Here is an 18,455-nt window from a genome sequence, read left to right as displayed (position 1 = left end):
AACTTTATATGACAAGAAAATAAGATGAAAAAATGTATCACACAACTACATCTCGTCTGCCAGTGATCACGGTTGCTGCAAAGGAACCTAAACGTCTGTAATATGTAGTTATAAAATAATAAAACATTGTGTAGGTTATCCGAAAATCTGAGATACGAGTATCATTAAATAAGTGTAAGTCTGGCTGTATTTGTACTTTTTGCGAAAATACATATATTTTTTTATGTCACAACAAAACCTGACTTAATGATTTTTCCACTGGTAAATAAATTATTGGCGTGGTCCCAATGTATTCAAGTTTTCATGTGATAAAAAAATATAAATTTATTGAACAGTGCCATCAATTATTTTTAAGCGCCATCAATAATATTTACGATTGAACTGTTGTTTGGTTTATTAATAGTTTAGGACCTTTCTTTATCCAAGTGATAAATTATTATGTCAAATAAATCGCATTTATTTTGTTTAAATGTAGGAAAAAGGCATAACAATGAAAATCAATAAGATAAACTAATTTGATGACATTATGCTTAAAATTTCAATTTTTTTTATGTTAAGGAAACTAAAATTATTTAATTAATAATATTAATTTCATTTAAATGAAAACTTGCGAAAGTCTTCGATCTTATTATTTTTAAGTAATTGTAATATCTATTTGTTTTTTTTTATTCACTTATTCAACATATTTACAAAAAATGTCGATGTATGTAGTTTAGATTTCAGGTGTCGATCTTTTTGATTTTATCATTTTATTTTTGTTCATATTTGTAAAGAATTATGTTTCTCTATAACAGTTTCAATTTCATATGTGTAAAGACATCAAAACTGTATTATATAACTCAAATAATTTTAATATTACATCTATAGTAAGCGGTCTTTATCATAGCGAAGATGAGTAACAATTTTCAGAGCCCTTTAGTACTAATTCTTTTTATCTTACAATTAATAATACTTCTATAAATCTCAGAGCTGTTTTATTTTGTATTGCAAACTTGGTTCACGATTTTATTTATAGAAATTTATGCTGTATTCAGATTTTTTTTATTATAATTTTATAATATTATTAAAAAAGTATAAATGCTAATATTGTCGTAAGTTTATGTTGCCAGCACTGAAGATCGAACAATTTGACGTAAGACATTTCCAGATTTAATATGCAAATTGCAAACTTTTGCTTCAACTGAGCATTTCTTGTGATAAAAAACCTTTAGATTCTTAAGACAATTTAGACAGCTTTTGTTTTTGTAAGAATTATTATAGGTAACATATTCATTAAACATATTGCCATATAAGTGTTCCGTAGTGTTATTTACAATAAGAAATTATATCAAACCATGGAAAATGATATATTGGATTCTCTTAGCGATTTGGGGTATGTATGACGAGGTTATTATTTTATAACTTTTCTGCAATTCTCTTAATTTGATCATTTAGTTTATGTGTTATTGTAATATCGGGCTCAAGATTATCAAAAGGTTTAATCTCGCTGACTTTACAGCTTCAGTTACATACATAGTTAATGCCATCTGCTATACGGCTGCCGGCTATTTTTGTATTTGTACTCAATGAAAAGATTAATTCAGTTTTGCATTTATCTTAATGATTATTGCTGTTAAAACCTTTTTTATATTTATATAAAAAAATACTAAGGTGAGGCATTTATAACGTAAATTAAAATTAAAATGGAATGGAATGAAAAAATCGTCTAAACGAGCAGGTCTGGCCCTGTAACCTCTAGATATTATGTTTCAATTGCTTCTTGCAGTATTACAGTTGCATGATTACATAAACACAGAATTTTCTGTAATTTTCTCTAAATTTACTAAATATTAAATCGATTTATGACGTGACAATCAATATGTAATACTCAATATCCCTTAAATGACCTGTACTAAAAGTATTTCACAATCAAATTTAAATATTGCTATGCTATATCTCGGTAAATTGAGACAAGCAAAAGATTGCATATAAATTTGTTGAGTATTGCACAATATTTAAAAATAACTGAACAAATCTTATGTGTTTAATCTAATTATATATTTAATAACTAGTGAACAAAATATCTGTTAAATTTGCTATGAATTAAAAAGTTTTAACAATTTCATAATGCACTTCAGTTACGAAGGGCCATTATCTAACGAAGAAGCCTTCGCCAAAGCATTGGAAGTTGGACCCAAGTCTCTTGAATATACAAAGTTAGTGCACATACTGGCCGAAGAGTTAAAGATGTTGTGCAGTTTAGAAGAAAATGTCAGCATTATGAATGATTCCGACGAGTCCAGTTCGTTTCTTCTAGAACTGAGCTCATTTCTGAAAGAGCTTGGATGTCCATATAAAAAATTGGTGACAGGTATTATAATATAATATGTGTGTGTGTCTGTGTCGTATAAATAATAGTTTCATTTTAGTACACAAATTTTTTCATATAACGAATGTCAATTTCACATATCTTGTTATAAAATCCATACATATCAAAATGACTTTATTTTATTCAAAGTAATCAGTAACCCCATATAACATACAATGCTTGAAAATCAACCGCAACACTAATTATATATGGGTTAGTGGGTTCTCAACCATGATTTGATTATTCCAGGCCATATGTCATCTCGTCTCCAGACCAAAGAGGACAGAATACTCCTTCTAGATTATCTGGTGTCGGAGTTAATGGCCGCTAGGATGGTCAGCGTTGATTGTGTTAAAGAAAATACGGGCATGCAGATTGTTATGGTATGAATGTATCTTTACTTATCTTTGTTTTTAATATTATTAATGGGTATGTTCATCTTTAAATTTACTTTAAAAAAATATACGCTATAATGTATTTAATGCTAGTAAATTTTATTATCTGTGGAATAGTCGCTTGTTTTTAAATTATTGCAAGACTGACATATATATATATTTTTTATTAGTTACCATAAATTTAATAGAACTCTTAAAAAATACTTTGTGATTGTTTAAATACTTGTTTGTTTTATATATATATTAATGTTTTAGCAAAGCACTGTTCTTATTAGCACTGCGATCTGTTTGTATGTTCTTGATCATTCTCTACAATAGCTTGAAACAAATGCAGACAAAGCCGCGGTCATCAGTTAGCTATTAATTACTAATAATTTGTAATTTATTCCCAGCAAGAATCTCAAACAGCTAAAGATCTTAAGGACATATTGATAACTCTTAAATTCAACAAACCACCCCCAAACATCTCACCGGACATGCTGTTTGCCAAACTGGAAGCTAAACTTAAGGATGCCATTGCCAAAGAAGGTATTTTATTAATAATGTAATTATATACAGAAACTGAAAAAAATTACCAAAATTTAATATATATATATATATATATACTAAGCATTGCTTAGAAATTCAGTATATATTTTGTTAATTTTTCTTTCCAATCATGACCTATCTTAATATTATATAAAAATTAATGTTAAATAATAAAGAAATAGAAAAATAGCGAACCGTATATGTTGCAGGTGATTTAGTAGGTAAGCCGTTGTACAACAAGACGCTAACGGACAAACAATGGAAAGATTTAGATGATTTTTACAAGGAATTGTTTGAAGACTACAGACTGAGGCGAGAAACACTCATAACGAGGCTAGAGTGTACCGTACAGAGCTTTGAAGTGAGTCAGTTATTGAATATATTTAAACAATATAAAAACTTATATATACATATATATATACATATACATATATATATATACATATACATATATATATATATATATATATATATATAAGAACTATTAATAACTCAAGAACCGCTGTAGGGATGTGGTTGGAAATTGGTGAGGAGATAGCTTAGAACCAGGAGGCATAGGATATTTAATTCTGTTCGATCGAAAAAAAAGACTTAATAAATTCTGATGTCTGGTTATTTATCGCCTCTAGGGCGGAATAGAGTTCGCCCTATCAGTTATACATATATCTCTAATGCCGAAACTAACGCGGACGAGGTTGCGGGCAAAAACTAGTATATAATAGATATGAGAGAGAATTGTGTTGTTTTTCTATTACTGATATAAATGGGTATTAAATAAATTTTAATATAGAGCCAAGTTACTCATTATTACATCAAAATTTCTATCTTAGATATATGTTATTTAATGTAACTATTGCTTTCTTAACTAATTCTACAAGAACTATATAAAAATCTGTCAATAAAAATAATCGAATTAATTTTTGATATAAATTCATTAATATAACATAAATTTCGACTAATAATTTTGATTGAAATTACTCAAAATATATATGTTGGAGTCCAAGGGTCCAAGCTATGGTTTTTAAAAAGAGTGACGTCAGCATAACTGACGTCATCAATGACTTTATTCTTGAATGTCATCAGGATCTCAGACTCTTGAAGGTAACCTTGTAAACCGTTTGACGAATGCCCTACTTCAAAAAGGTCCGATCCCTGCAACGGCTCGAGCGAGACTATCAGTAGTCTGTACTCTCGCCTCTATTTATCCCAACATTGTTGAGACTTCACTTGCACAGGTGGCTCTGCAAGTGGTTATAAGGGGGACACCTGATAATTTCAACTACCCTCAATTACTAGTTATTCAAATAATAAGAATTGCGCCGATATATATATACTCCCCATCAATTTTCAACCATATCCCTACAGGCTATAGCCGTTCTTGAGTTATAAATAGTGTAATAACACAACTTTCTTATATATATATATTATAACATAGTGTTTTTGCATACTAAAACATCACTTTACTAATCACCATATATAATCACAGTGGTCGGATCGTCTCAAATCAAAGACGGATATAATCCAATCAACGTACAGGCCTAAGAGAGAACAGTTGAAATTGAAGCCAGCGGTGAATTTATCAGATTTCCTCGCAGCTAGGACGGACTTGCTGTACGTGGAAAAGACATCCAGCGCTAGTGTCAGGAAAAACACTATCAGTGATGTCAATAAGGTCTTAATAGGAAGGGTGAGTTGGATGAGTGCTTATCATCATCATCATCATCATTATCATCATCATCATCATCATGAGTATCATTATTAATCTATCGGAGCCCTAAACTGTACTAAATGCCTCTTCTCACATGAAGAAGGTTACAGCATAGTCACAAAACTCACTCAAGGATTGGCTATTACTATAAATAATGAAAATTTTAGCTAAATACCTATTTAATATTATGTGAAAGTTCATATTAGCGTTTGTTGCTCGTGCAAAAATCGACTGAAAGGATTTTGATGACATATGTGCTGAGACACTACATTAAGAGCTGTTATAATTCATCTTTAACTCTGTGTGGTTCACATAGTTGTACTGTGCATGAAGTAACGTGAACAAAAATATATATATATATATGTATATATAAATATATATGTAAATCTCGTATTATATGGAGATAAATTATAAGTGTATTTTTGTAGGTACCCGATAGAGGTGGTCGACCAAACGAGGCCCAACCTCCCCCTCCGGAGATGCCCTCATGGCAGCAGAGATCTACACAGGTTAAACAAATATCATATAAATATCCCCTACCAATTAATTAGAAAATATAATTATATTAATTTAATAATTAATGAGTTGCCATAGTAGGGTAACCATCAATCAAGACTATACCGGGCATAGATAATATATGTTATGGAATAAATGGTAACAGATAAATAAATTAACAGGGGGGAGACCGAGGAGGTAGGGGAGGAGGTCAAGATAGAGGAGGGAGGGGCGGAGTTCAAGGAGCTAGGGGAGGAGGTCAAGATAGAGGAGGGAGGGGTGGAGGTCAGGAGAGGGGAGGGAGAGGAGGTCAGGGGGGTTACAGGGGAAAGGGCGAAGGTCGAGGTGGTCGGGTCCAAGGTGGATATAACCAGAGCTCAGGGGATGTGAGGTAAATAATATATACATATATGTATATATATATTGTTTTTGTATAATATGACATGATGTATAATAGAATTTTAAATGTATTTTGTTAAATAAAAGTATATATAATTTTATATTAATATTTTTTTTTATTTGTGTTATGCTTCCTGATAATTTTTTTTGCACTAAACATATATAAAGATATTATTTATTTATTATTGTACTTTAATAGTATTAATTTGCCATAAGTCAACATTATATATATGCTTTAAGAGGTAATGTTGGCTGTGGTATGTTTATACCATATGTGTGTTATATATGTGTGTTTACACAGACACACAATATATATATATATATACATACATATCTATGTGTGTGTGTGTGAGAGAGAGAGAGGAAGGGAGAGAGAGAAAGATACTGAGAATGTGCAACTGGATATCTGTTTAGCTTACTGAATATAAAATAAATATAATCTGTAAAGTGAGAAGGTTTTTTCCAAACACTACCTATTCTTTTATTTGATTTAAAAAAAAACAGACTAAATTTGCAACCAGTTTTGATTCAGAAAATAAAATCATTCCAGTCCGCTATTTGAAAACCATGTTTTATTAATAACCAACACATTTATATGTCTAATATATAATTTGAACCGTTGATATACCAAATGAACCGAATATTCTTAGTACATAAAGACCATCTCTATTTATTATATTGTACATACTTTTACCTTGTGTATATATATATATATATGAGGTATATAATGTTTTCAGACAATCAAACTATCAGAAGGGTTACGAACAGAACCCTGGCTATGATAACAGATACAATCAGCCGAATAATCAAGGTGAGATACATTTTTCATTATTATTACAGAAATTATTAATATTTTATATATATATTTATATTAACATTATAATAGTGTATAGACAAAAATAATTTATTTGTTATAGAAATTTATATAGTACATAGATAACTATGTATTATAATAAAATAACAAAGAGTCACTAGACATGTATAAGTTTCTTATTCAGTATTAATTTCTCTATATTTTTTGTATCATTTGTACTTTCGTTTTTTTGTTTTTAATTTAATATCTCGAAGTTACTTTTATACATTAATTGAAATGGTTTAAAAAAATATCTAATATATTTGGTTACTATTGTTACATACGAGAAATTAAATTTGATAAATAATGTTAATTTTATTTTTGTGAAATTTGTCTTATTTACAATCAAATATTTTTCTGTTTTGTAATCAAAGTCAAAAAAAAAACTATATCATCCTCTTTAAAAGTTGGTTAAAGAATATTTTATAATTGTTTTTTTTTATAATTCAAGGCGGCGGTGGATATCAAAACCAGGACTACCAAAATAGTTATGGTTATCAAAATAACCAAGGCTACCAAAATAACCAAGGTTACCATGGTAACCAAAATAATCAAGGTTACCCAAATAACTATGGTTATCAAGGTAATCATGGTTACCAAAGTAACCAAGGTTTCTCTGGTTACCAAAGTAACCAAGGTTTCTCTGGTTATAAGAATGAACACGACGATCGCAGACGCGGTGGTTTTAGAGGACGTCGTTGACACACAAAGAAAATTTTAACCATAACATGTATAATTGAAGTTATTTGTAATAACTCAACTTTATTACAGCACAGGATTTAAAATTATATTTTTCCCTAAATTTTAATATTATATCTGTGTTTGATTAATTTATTTTTATGTATTAATAGCTTTAAATTTTCTCTTATGGCAATAATATCGATCAGCGCCAGTACTAAATAATGCTGAATGTTTATCTCAAGATATCTAACACTATAACCTCATTTACATTGTATTAATAGATATTATTAAAAAAAAAAAAAATATATATTTTGCCTTAGCTACTATGTAATTGGTATAAAAGGTCTGAAAATGTAGTCATTAAAAATTGAGACTGATTATAATTTTTTTTTTCTTTTATATATGAATATTATAATACAAATCACAGTTAAATAGCACTTAGTTCATAACTAATTTTAACTAGCTGAAATTAGTTTTAGGCGAGTACAGTCGTTTGTTCATTAATATAAACTCTTGAAAGCAATAATGTGACGTCTTAGTGAGAAATATGTTTTGCACCGTAACTAAAAAGAGGATTTAATAAAAATATATATCAAAAAATCTTTTATTTACATCTGTTGGAATATCTTAAAAGGATTATAAGAAAATAAAATGAGATAAAAATATTTTTTTTTTGATAACATTTGTAATATTTTTCATAAGTTTGCAACACCAGACCGATAGTCTACAATTAGCCGTTCATACAAATATTGATACGATCATATAGAATTCATAATTGGGATACTGCAAACTACAAGTAAATAGTTTTACACACGGTCTCATGGTATATTACTAAAGATCTTCTGTGCTCCACTTGTAAGCTTCTTCGGCTTGAGCTCTCCTTTTGCTTTGTTGTTCAAAGTATTTCTTTTCATAACCATTAGACCTGTCCACTCCATCCCAGCGATAACCCGGTCTTATATTGAAGCGATTCGGGGGGAAATTTCCTTTATATGATGGTTTTTCTAAAAAAAAATACATTTTATACATGAAAAAGTTTTTTAAATGAAATAAGTTTGATTGATGCGTTTATTTTAGATGTCAGATTTCTCAGAATTTCAAACCAAAAATAATTGAAAGCATAATTTTGGGAACTGTAAGTGATCGTTAAGAGAAGAATTATAGTGTCCTAATAAAAATCGAGTCATAACAAGTTATAACACAAAACCAGGAAATAACAAAATATAGAACACTATCAAGAAATAGCAATTTACGGAACATAATCAAGAAATAACAAGTCATAGAACAAAGTTAAGAAATAGCAAAAACTCACCTGGTCCCAACTCCCCCCTCTCCCTCTTCCTATCTCTTATATATTTCAACATTGGATCTCCATCTCTATCTATGTCTCTCAATCTATCTTCAAGGTCCACATCATCTTTGTATCGAGCCAGTGGTTTGGACGCTTCGTGGATGTAATCCTGTAACGCTGCTTGTTGATCTTCAACTTGTTTTAAACTGAAATTTTAAAAATATTATAATCTAACAACAATTTGTGATCGTACGTATACATCATGTTATTATAATTTTTCTTTTGGATTTAAGTAAATATAATTCACCAACCCTTTACTCCATTTTTTATATTTCTCATCGAGTTCCTTTTGTCTCTCCGCCTTTTCTTTTTGTTTCTGGCGATCCTCTGAAGTTTCTCTTTTGCCTATAAGTATAATTTATGATTAAAGTATTAAAATTATATGATATTTATATATATATGTATATATTATATCCTATAATTGTTATATATACCTTTCCTTGAGACTGCTTTAGCGTTCCTGCCAGATATATCATCAGTCATGTTTCTGAACATCTCATTTTCTCTCCGTCTAAATGAGTCGTTTTCTTCTTTCAGTCTTTTAGCATCTTGCAAGCCGGCTTGTTTGCCATCTAAAGTTTTTTCCATAATCTTGCTACTATTGCCATGTCTAGATTTTCTTTCAGGTGATCTGGGTTTACGTGTTGGGGTGAGATCGGTATCTGGTGTATTATTCTTCTGTCGGGCAGAATCTTTTCTATACTTCTCTATACTTCTATTATGAGACTTATCTTCTTTGTGAGAACTTCTTTGGTTAGTGGGGCTATGCCTTCTTGATCTATCTGGTGACATGTTATTGTCATCTTTATCCTCAAAATGTCCCCAACGAGATGGTTTCCTTGCTTTTTCTTTTGGTTTATCTTTTTTCCTTGGTGGTGATAGATCGGAATCGTAATTCTTCTGTGACCTATTTCTCGGTGGACTTAAATCGCTATCACTATCTTTTCTTGATTTTCTTTTCGTCTGATGACTTTCTCTTCTTGGAGGTGATACATCAGAGTCATAATTCTTCTGAGTCCGTTCATGATGTGTCCTGCTTTGTTTCTTTGTGTATCTATCATCTTTATTTCTTCTAGGAGGGGAAACATCAGAATCATATTTAGCAGTATTTGTTTTCTTCTGTCGACTATGATCATGTTCATTTCTTCTAGAATTTCTTCTTGGTGGTGATATATCAGAGTCAGAATTAGATTTATTTCTCTTTCGGGGTGGACTAAAATCACTGTCTCTACGTTGGCTTATCTTATCACCATTTTTCCTTGGCGGAGTTAGATCCGAATCATTCTTGTTGTCATCCTCAGAATCGCTGTACATTTTACCGAACACTATTTCATTTTCTTTCTCAACTTCTTTTCTGTCTTTCTTAATTTCTTCCACTTTCAACTTACTATTGAAACCGTCATCCTGAAAATAAGATACAATTATATAAGATATGTATCAAAATACAACATAATAATGTTCATATTATCCAGTGTTAAGCTAACACTCAAACAAATTTTAATTATTAAAAAATAGAATGAAAAAATTATTGCCATGTTACAAAATAATTTATCGGAATTTCTTTAAGAACACTTAATGCAATGCACAATATCTTGATATGAAGATTAAATCATTTAAATATAAAAATTCACTATTACTCAAGTCTAGCCACAATAGTTTAGTTAGCAAAATGACTGGAACACAATATTCCGGACGTCTGAATTCAAATCTTGCATGAACTTTTTTATTCTGCATGTTTTTAAATGCCTTATTCCTTTGCCTTTTTTTAAGGAATGTATGAGGTTTATATAAAAAAAAAAATATTTGACATCACAAATAATTTATACAGTTATAAACAAGGAACTGTTAGTGTCTGTGATTATTAATATTATAAGTATTTTTTTTACACATTTCATATTGAATTTTTTAATACTAGTGTGTCACAACACTATTTAATAATTAAGCTCAAAGCAAAGAAATATATGTATTTATTTAACCATCATTAAATATAAGTAAAATGGGAATTCAATATGATAATTTTTCAAAACATTTCAAAACCAGAGTATTATTTAGGGCTTATCGATTATTCTTGCCTGGTTGATAACTTTCCATTTTGTTGTACTGTCACCGTCTAACTTTCTCAATTCCTCCGGTCTCTCGTCTACGATGCCCACAACTTGTGGAGCATCTTCACCCTCATTATATATGTCCAATTCATCTCCGTCGAGAGGTCTCAGCTTGGATATGTCTAAATCATCATCTATTATCTTGAACCTAATAAAAAGACAATGTTAATAAAATCATTCAATTGGACATTGGCAATGGTTTTTTCACCACATGTTTTGTAATATTTATTTCGTTTTGAATGATTTAAAATTCGAACTATAATATCTTTTGCAGTTATTTTTTCAATAAAATTGCATTATTATAGTTATTTTCACATAATTAATACTATATTGTCTACAATGTCATAGTTCTCACCCCTTGCCCTTAATGTTTTTTTTCTTTTTCTTCTTCTTTTCGTCCGGTGCAGAAGTTAGATATTTTTTTAAATATGCTTTCTGGTCTATTGCCGTTGCCATTTTTACCAACTTATCTTATGAATCAATATGTATGCTAAAATATTTCAGCGTCTTTAGTAACACAAAGTTGAGTGTTTTATTTGACGTTTGGCAAATCAGTCGTGATGTCATTTGTCAAGTAAATAATTTGACGGAAAAATAAGATAGTTTATGTTGCATGATGCCATAGCATAAAAGAAAGCGATATAATTAATTTTATTATTACTATTATTATATCTACAAACATATTGAATACAAAATTATCATATCTTAAATATTTTTTTTATTTCAATATTGTCTCCAGATTATGCCTTAACATTACTAAAAGAACATGTTTTATGATGTGCATTATGAAGAATTTAATACCTCCTTTCATATTTTTTTAAATTGTACCATTAATTTTGGCTCTATGAATTAATATGATTTCTTAGTAAGCTATGACTTCTATAAATTGCCTAATATCGATAATAATATGTCGAAAGAAATTAATTATTTTTTTTTAGAATATTTTCAATGCAAAAAATTCAGTTCATCCACATAAATCTGTTTTCTAAGTAGTAGAAATTCTACTAATTTCTTACCATTGAAGTTAGAATCAATAATAGAGTGATATGTTATTTTAAAATAAAATTGTTTTGTATAACTTAACACGCTCTTCATAAATATTTATATTAAAAAAGTCACACACTGCGTTTTTGTTTTGATTGTATTAAATATATTAACTTTATGAAAAAAAATGTTAAAGAGAATTGGTATATTCCTTAACCTTACTAATCCAAACAAGATTTTAGCCAATAGTGAAATCAAGATTTTTATTTCAATTGACAAAATTAGTAAATGGTTTTTTAATTTTAGTTAATATCTACTCTATAGCGAATGAAGAAGAAATAAAGAACTTATTGTAAGTTTAGTCTGTGGTACAAATAAAAAATATCTATGTCATTGCAGTATCAATTCATTAACGATTTTCGATCTGACAATATAATTATTATTCAATAAGATAAATCATTGTCAATCTCTGCGATCGTCGTCGTCATCGTCGTCATCGATGCGATATTGGTCGTCTCTCTGAAATAAAACATTTATGGAAAAATAAAAAACTATCGGTAAAGAGTGTAGTCTATGCTTATATTTCAATTTCAAAAACATAAGTGTGACGTTCAGTAAGTTATGATTGAAACTATTATATATTCATATCAATTTTGACAACTACCTTTTTTTTACATAAAAGTCTTGTATAATTATAATGTTTTGAATTTTTTTTCACTTTTTTTTAAATATAATTCCAATGAAAAAAACTCACCAAGTATGACCCACGATAGTAGTTCTGATGAAAACAAGAAATTTTTAAATAAATTCATATTTATTAATATCAAATCATAACTGTTTTGTCTATCGGCACAGTTTGATCTAAATATTTTGTTATGTTACTAAAACTATCAGTTTTCGTATATTCTTATAAAAGTATTTAGAGAACTTCGTTTATATACATTGATCTAACGACACTTACAAGGTTAGGCGTCACCAGATACTAAAGGGAATATATTATCAATAATTTCAATACAAATATAAAATTAACATAAAAATTAAAAATATTTATTTTTTTGTATTTTGTACTCACGGCGTCGCGGTCGTCATATTGGGACTGAAAAAAAAATACAATGACGTCAAAATAACTCGACATTTAAAAAAATCAATGGAAATAAACGAAGACCGTTATATTTTTTTTATTAAATAATAGTTTTGTGGTTGGGAATTTGTGAGTACTATTATTTAAAAATTTTAATTTATTAATAACATGGTATAAATTTAGATCTTGAAGGATGCAGTCAGGTTGTTTAAGTCAAATACGAAAGTATTCTTACGTTTGCTGACGAAGGTTGATATGGTGCTGGTTGCTGAAATATTAAAATAAAGTTGTGTTTTTTTCTCATAGCAAATATTTTTTTAAATTCATAGCTTATTTAGTTTTTTATAGAGAAGCTTATTTTGTACACAAACAAATTATTCAAGCTTTTATAAAGTAATTGGTGTGAAATTGTGATATTTTGCTTAATTAAATGTCAGTAGCTACTAGCTACTCAAGTTGTTTTTAAGCATTTTTAATAATGTTCCAATTATGTGATTTTTTTTTATAGATTAGAGGCAAAAATTCTAATTATAGTCTACAAGTGATAGAGCTTGATGCTTGAAAAAAAAAACCGTTATTAGTACATTTTAAATTTGTAATAATATATATATTTAAAGATAATTGGAATTCACTTACGTATCTAAACTGGAGGCTCTATGAATATAATAAAAACAATTTAAAAAATCAATTTTCAAAAACACTCATTATGAGATTATTAACAACAAAACTTTAATGTTATATATATGGCTGTGCCCAAAGGTATTACGCCATACACGCCATCTTGACTTCACTCAGTTTGACATATTTTGTCATTTCAACAATGAGTAAGCAAAATTTGTATATGAATTAGAGCAATTTCGGCTCGTCACACTCTATAAGCACTTCCAGTTCAATAAACTATATTAATGTGATTATATGAGAAGATTTATGTATGTAAAACCATTAATAATACTATTGTGACGATGTCATCTCGAAATAAGCGTACAGTTCGGAAATGATTACAGTTAGTTATAAATTTTAAAATTGCCAACATAAATGGAAACTTAATAAATAATATTTTATAATGTTCAAACTTACACCCAAATCGTAGTATGATTGTTGATTCTATAAAGAAAATTACTCCATTTAATAAATCGCCATATATATAGCAATTTTATACATTTTTGTGTAATTCATAATTCTTTTTTATTCGATTTTCATTATATTTTTTAAATAAGTAAAATTGTTACTCACATTATCCCTCACTTGATACGGAGATGCTTTCTGTAAGTACTAAATGATTACTAAGATTTATCGATAAATCGATAAAATTATAGTGATGTCTTGATACTTACATGTGATTCCTTTAAGAAATATTAAAAATAAAACTTTAATTATAATATTAGACATATACTTACACCTTGTGCGATTTTCTGTGTGAATAAAAAATATTATAAATATTTTATATGGCAATATTACTTATTTTGTTTTGTGTATAATATTTAAAACAAAATTACCCTCAGATAGTTGTAGTTGTAATCGTCATTACGGTAACGCGAGCGGTCGTTTCTTTGTCCAAATTTCTAAAAATAATAATTATAAAGTAATAGGTTTGTATATATTATTTACAAGGAAATAATTTTAAATTTAAACGAAGCTAAAATAAACATTTACCACGGGTTCCGAGTCTGCTATCTGTTAAAAAAGAAAATTGTTTAATATAATCTACATTAGATTTTTTTATGTTTATCTATAAATTAATGTTGAGTGTTTCTTTTTTTTTACTATTTTTTTTATTAAAGACGTGGCAAGAAGATTTAATAATTTATAACGAATGTATTTTATAATAAATAAAGATAGTGAAATGGAGACGTCTTAGTATTAAATATTGGAAGCAGAAATTCTAGTGTGAGTGATTTTGAAAAGTGTTATTTATATATATACTAACTCTGAAACGCAGTCGCCTACGGGATTGATCCTTGAAAATAAGAAATTTAAATTAAAAAGCTGATTTATTAATTTTAAATTACAAGAATATTGGAAGCATAATAAATAGTCCTACCTGTTGATCTTGATCAGGCTGAAAGTAATTATATTAAAATTATTTTTTTTATTAAAACGTATTGTTTAGTCTATGATGAAAATGAGTACTATTAATTTATTAATGTTTAACTTTTTCAATAGATAGGAGTGTAATTAAAAGTTGATTTCTCTATACAAAACTAATATAAATCATAGAGCTGGCACAGATTATTAAAAAGTATATTTATTGAATTTTTGTATTGTTTTAAATAAGCTGCCAACATTAAAAAAAAAACACGGTTATAATTAATATTTATATAACAAAGCGGTCTTATTTTTAAATATTGTAAAGGGAGTAAATTTCTGACATTTTATGTTAATATCAAACACCTGAAAAATAGGAAATTTTATTAATAATATTAAAACCAAACATGACAATAATTACAACGTATTTTAATAAGACTTAGTTACGAAACATGTGTTCTTATGAGTAAATAATAAATTTGTGTATATATATATATCCATACTTAATATAATATTATAAATGCGAAAGTAACTCTGTCTGTCTGTCTGTCTGTCTGTTACTCAATCACGCCTAAAGTACTGAAACAATTTGCACGAAATTTGGTATGGAGATATGTATTTTGATACCCGAAAAAGGACATAGGCTTCTTTTTACCCCGGGAAATGACGCATTCCCATAGAAAAATTCAGGTGGGCCGATCGCTTTTACGCCTAAACTACTGAACAGATTTAAAAGAAATTTGGTAAGGAGGTAGTTTGAGACTTAAGGAAGGACATGAGCTCCTTTTGACCGCGGGAAAACAACGCATTCCCATGGGAAAAATTACTTTTCTGGCCAAGGAAGGAAAAACAAAAAACATCGTAAATAAAAATGTATTGCAGTAACCTATCTTCTTCTTAAAATGTATTTACCTAACCTATGACAATCACACTTAGTATGGCCTCATCCCATCTCGGCACAATTCAAACATACGTACAAAAAAGTACAACACAGGTTTTTTCATACTACTATACAAAAAAACTATCCAATGCGGACGAAGTCACGGGTAAAAGCTATATATAACTAATTCTGAAATTTACGCGGACGAAGTAGCGGGCAAAAACTAGTAAATAGTTTTAGTTCAAAGTATTTTTAGTAGTTTAATTAATAGCAAGTAGATTAATTTGCCGATCACGTGGCGACAATGGTGCACTGTAAAACTCAAACGAGTTTATTATGGCACTTTTTATTTGTTATTGTTCCATATGTGTACGTAAAAAGAACTATATTATTAGTGCAAGCAAGAATCCTAGAAACAACCTAATTTGATATTGTAATATGAGAAGATTATGAATAAAAAAATGTGAACGCTCCGTACGTAGTGTGCGCGGACTTGGACTAAGTGTGCTATTAAAGTTATAGATGATACGATAATTAAATTTGTATGTATTAAAAATTATATATGAATGTTCTTACCGCGGGCGCCGCCAATACAACAGCAAGGCAAACGACGAAGATATAAAGAAATTTCATTCTGATACTTCAAATACCAACTACGTTGCACAAACATTTTCCCTCCATTTTATGCAAAATTATTTCATCTGTGACGAATATGCGCAAATGGCTACCATGTTAGAAAATGCTTATTAATTTCTTTTACCTTATTTGCGATTAACTTCAGTGTGTTGTGGAAATTGATTTTTGTTTATATAATAAGGTATTTTGCTGGATTTTGCTGTATAGTTAATCAGATTTACAATTCTAACAAAGCTTGAAGTTTTAAATGATAATGCATTTACGTTTTTATTGTATCGTAATAGTTATTTGTTTTACCTAAATAAACATAATAATATAATATATGCTATTTAATTCTAAAACGCTTCGTATGTATTGTGGAAACGCGAACTTGTCGTTTGCTCACAATACTTAAATACAATTTTTGGGTTTTAAGCAAGGAAGAGCGTGTACCTAAGTTTTAAAGAGGGGATATTTACCGAAATTTAGTCGGAGATGTAAAACATAAAAAAGTATGCTTGAGATAATTTGTAATACCTAATTTATATGCATTATCCTCTTTGGATCTTTTTAACGGTATATACATTATATTTCAAGGGTTGAGCTAACCAAATTTTTATTCTATAAAGCCTGTTATTCTTAAAACCATACATCACTTCTTCTTCTTCTTCCCGGCAATTTATCCCAGCATTAGCCAGGGTCTACCTTCCTGCTCAAACTCCTCCACTTTGCACGGTCTTTGGCATCCTCGGTGGTAAGTCCATTGGCTCTCATATCCTGCTTCACGGTGTTCAGCCATCGCTTTCTTGGGCGTCCTGGGAGTCTTGCTCCAAGGACCGACATATCAAGGCAAATTTTTCCGACGTACTTCTCAGGCCGGCGTGCAACGTGGCCATACCATCTCAGGCGACTCTCTTGAAGCTTATCCGCTACGTCACGGACTCCAAGACTACCTCGAATAAATGTGTTACGTATACGATCAGCCCGCGTAACGCCACACATCCACCTCAGCGTCTTCATCTCCGTGACGTGAAGCTCTTGAGTGTGCCTGGATAGTGCTGGCCAACATTCGCTGCCATATAAGAGAACCGGTCGGATTATGCTCTTGTATATTAGTCCATTGAGCTTGGGCGGTATTCTGCGGTCGCAGACCACACCTGTGAGCTCACGCCATTTCGCCCAAGCAGCTCTGATTCGGGCTTAGACATAATGATCGATGCCTCCGGACTTATGCATAATAGATCCAAGGTACCTGAACTTTTCCGACTTAACGGCTGGTTCAGGACCTATATGGATAGTTCAAGAGTCCGGGCTTCCGCAAGCCATGTACTCGGTCTTCGTCACAATTAGTTTAAGACCACCGTTCTCAAGCCTACCCTTCCAGAGGTTAACTCTTCGCTCCAGCGTCAACCTGCTCTAATCAATGAGCTCTATGTCATCGGCATATATCATCAGCCATGGAGGCTGGACCTGGATGTTAGCCGAGACAGTGTCTGATCTGTCAGATCCAATGTGAACCCCTACTGAGATCGGAAAGGGTTTTGTATCGCCAACAGCAGTCCTAACCATTGAAACGGAATCGCGGTACATGTCTCTGATGATGTCAACATAGGCCTCAGGGATCCCTCTGAATCGCAATGCCCACCAGATACATTGACGAGGCACGCAGTCAAAGGCCTTCTGCAGATCTAGAAATGCGAAATTTTACACATATAAGTAATTAATTATGTTAAAGAAATATTTAATTTTAAATAACATTTGAATAATAAAGTGTAATTAATCAGTTTAATAACAGCGATTTGTATAGTAGGAGCTATTGAGATTACACTTTTAATCTGTGCTTTAATGGCAAGATAAATACGTTCCTAAAATATGGATTCCGTTTACAAAAAAATTGTGTTTAAAAAGCGGTAAAAATCTATATATATATTTCTATCATGTTCAGCAACTGTAATCAGAATCGTTACATTATGAGTGGTCATTATTATTGTGGGATATTCACAAAAAG

At 29.9% G+C, this 18,455-nt stretch overlaps 3 protein-coding genes across 9 annotated transcripts; 1 reads left to right on the top strand and 2 right to left on the bottom strand.

Moving 5' to 3' along the window:
* The first annotated feature begins 1,140 nt into the window (after window positions 1-1,140).
* On the top strand, window positions 1,141-7,898 carry LOC116775539 (protein FAM98A-like). The gene is made up of 10 exons (XM_061525049.1): window positions 1,141-1,372; window positions 2,118-2,350; window positions 2,597-2,730; window positions 3,135-3,270; window positions 3,480-3,631; window positions 4,757-4,957; window positions 5,407-5,487; window positions 5,656-5,864; window positions 6,610-6,683; window positions 7,177-7,898. Exons 1-10 carry the CDS (start codon window positions 1,335-1,337, stop codon window positions 7,425-7,427), a joined length of 1,509 nt encoding a protein of 502 aa, XP_061381033.1. The 5' UTR covers window positions 1,141-1,334; the 3' UTR covers window positions 7,428-7,898.
* Window positions 7,899-7,996: 98 nt separating this feature from the next.
* Window positions 7,997-12,139, bottom strand: LOC116775643 (BUD13 homolog). The gene is made up of 6 exons (XM_032668571.2): window positions 11,218-12,139; window positions 10,830-11,010; window positions 9,192-10,161; window positions 9,009-9,102; window positions 8,719-8,903; window positions 7,997-8,410 (listed from the first exon to the last, which is right to left on the bottom strand). The coding sequence occupies exons 1-6, from the start codon at window positions 11,316-11,318 to the stop codon at window positions 8,238-8,240; spliced, it is 1,704 nt and encodes a 567-aa protein (XP_032524462.2). The 5' UTR covers window positions 11,319-12,139; the 3' UTR covers window positions 7,997-8,237.
* Window positions 12,140-12,234: 95 nt separating this feature from the next.
* Window positions 12,235-16,506, bottom strand: LOC116775644 (uncharacterized). 7 transcript variants are annotated; one of them, XM_032668572.2, is made up of 14 exons: window positions 16,409-16,504; window positions 14,969-14,986; window positions 14,855-14,884; window positions 14,581-14,601; window positions 14,424-14,489; window positions 14,325-14,339; window positions 14,161-14,199; window positions 14,005-14,031; window positions 13,564-13,581; window positions 13,163-13,195; window positions 12,919-12,942; window positions 12,808-12,828; window positions 12,601-12,624; window positions 12,235-12,365 (listed from the first exon to the last, which is right to left on the bottom strand). In XM_032668572.2, the coding sequence occupies exons 1-14, from the start codon at window positions 16,463-16,465 to the stop codon at window positions 12,309-12,311; spliced, it is 450 nt and encodes a 149-aa protein (XP_032524463.2). In that variant the 5' UTR covers window positions 16,466-16,504; the 3' UTR covers window positions 12,235-12,308. The 7 variants fall into 7 exon arrangements, with proteins under 7 accessions (XP_032524463.2, XP_032524464.2, XP_032524465.2 ...); XM_032668573.2 differs by having other exon boundaries at window positions 14,161-14,190; window positions 16,409-16,502; XM_032668574.2 differs by lacking the exon at window positions 13,564-13,581 and having other exon boundaries at window positions 16,409-16,506.
* Between the last annotated feature and the right edge of the window lie 1,949 nt (window positions 16,507-18,455).

Source organism: Danaus plexippus, chromosome 27 (genome assembly GCF_018135715.1).
Source record: "Danaus plexippus chromosome 27, MEX_DaPlex, whole genome shotgun sequence".
Classification (NCBI taxonomy): domain Eukaryota; kingdom Metazoa; phylum Arthropoda; class Insecta; order Lepidoptera; family Nymphalidae; genus Danaus; species Danaus plexippus.
The sequence above is the reverse complement of the archived record's forward strand: the minus strand, read 5'-3'. Positions and strand labels throughout refer to the sequence as shown.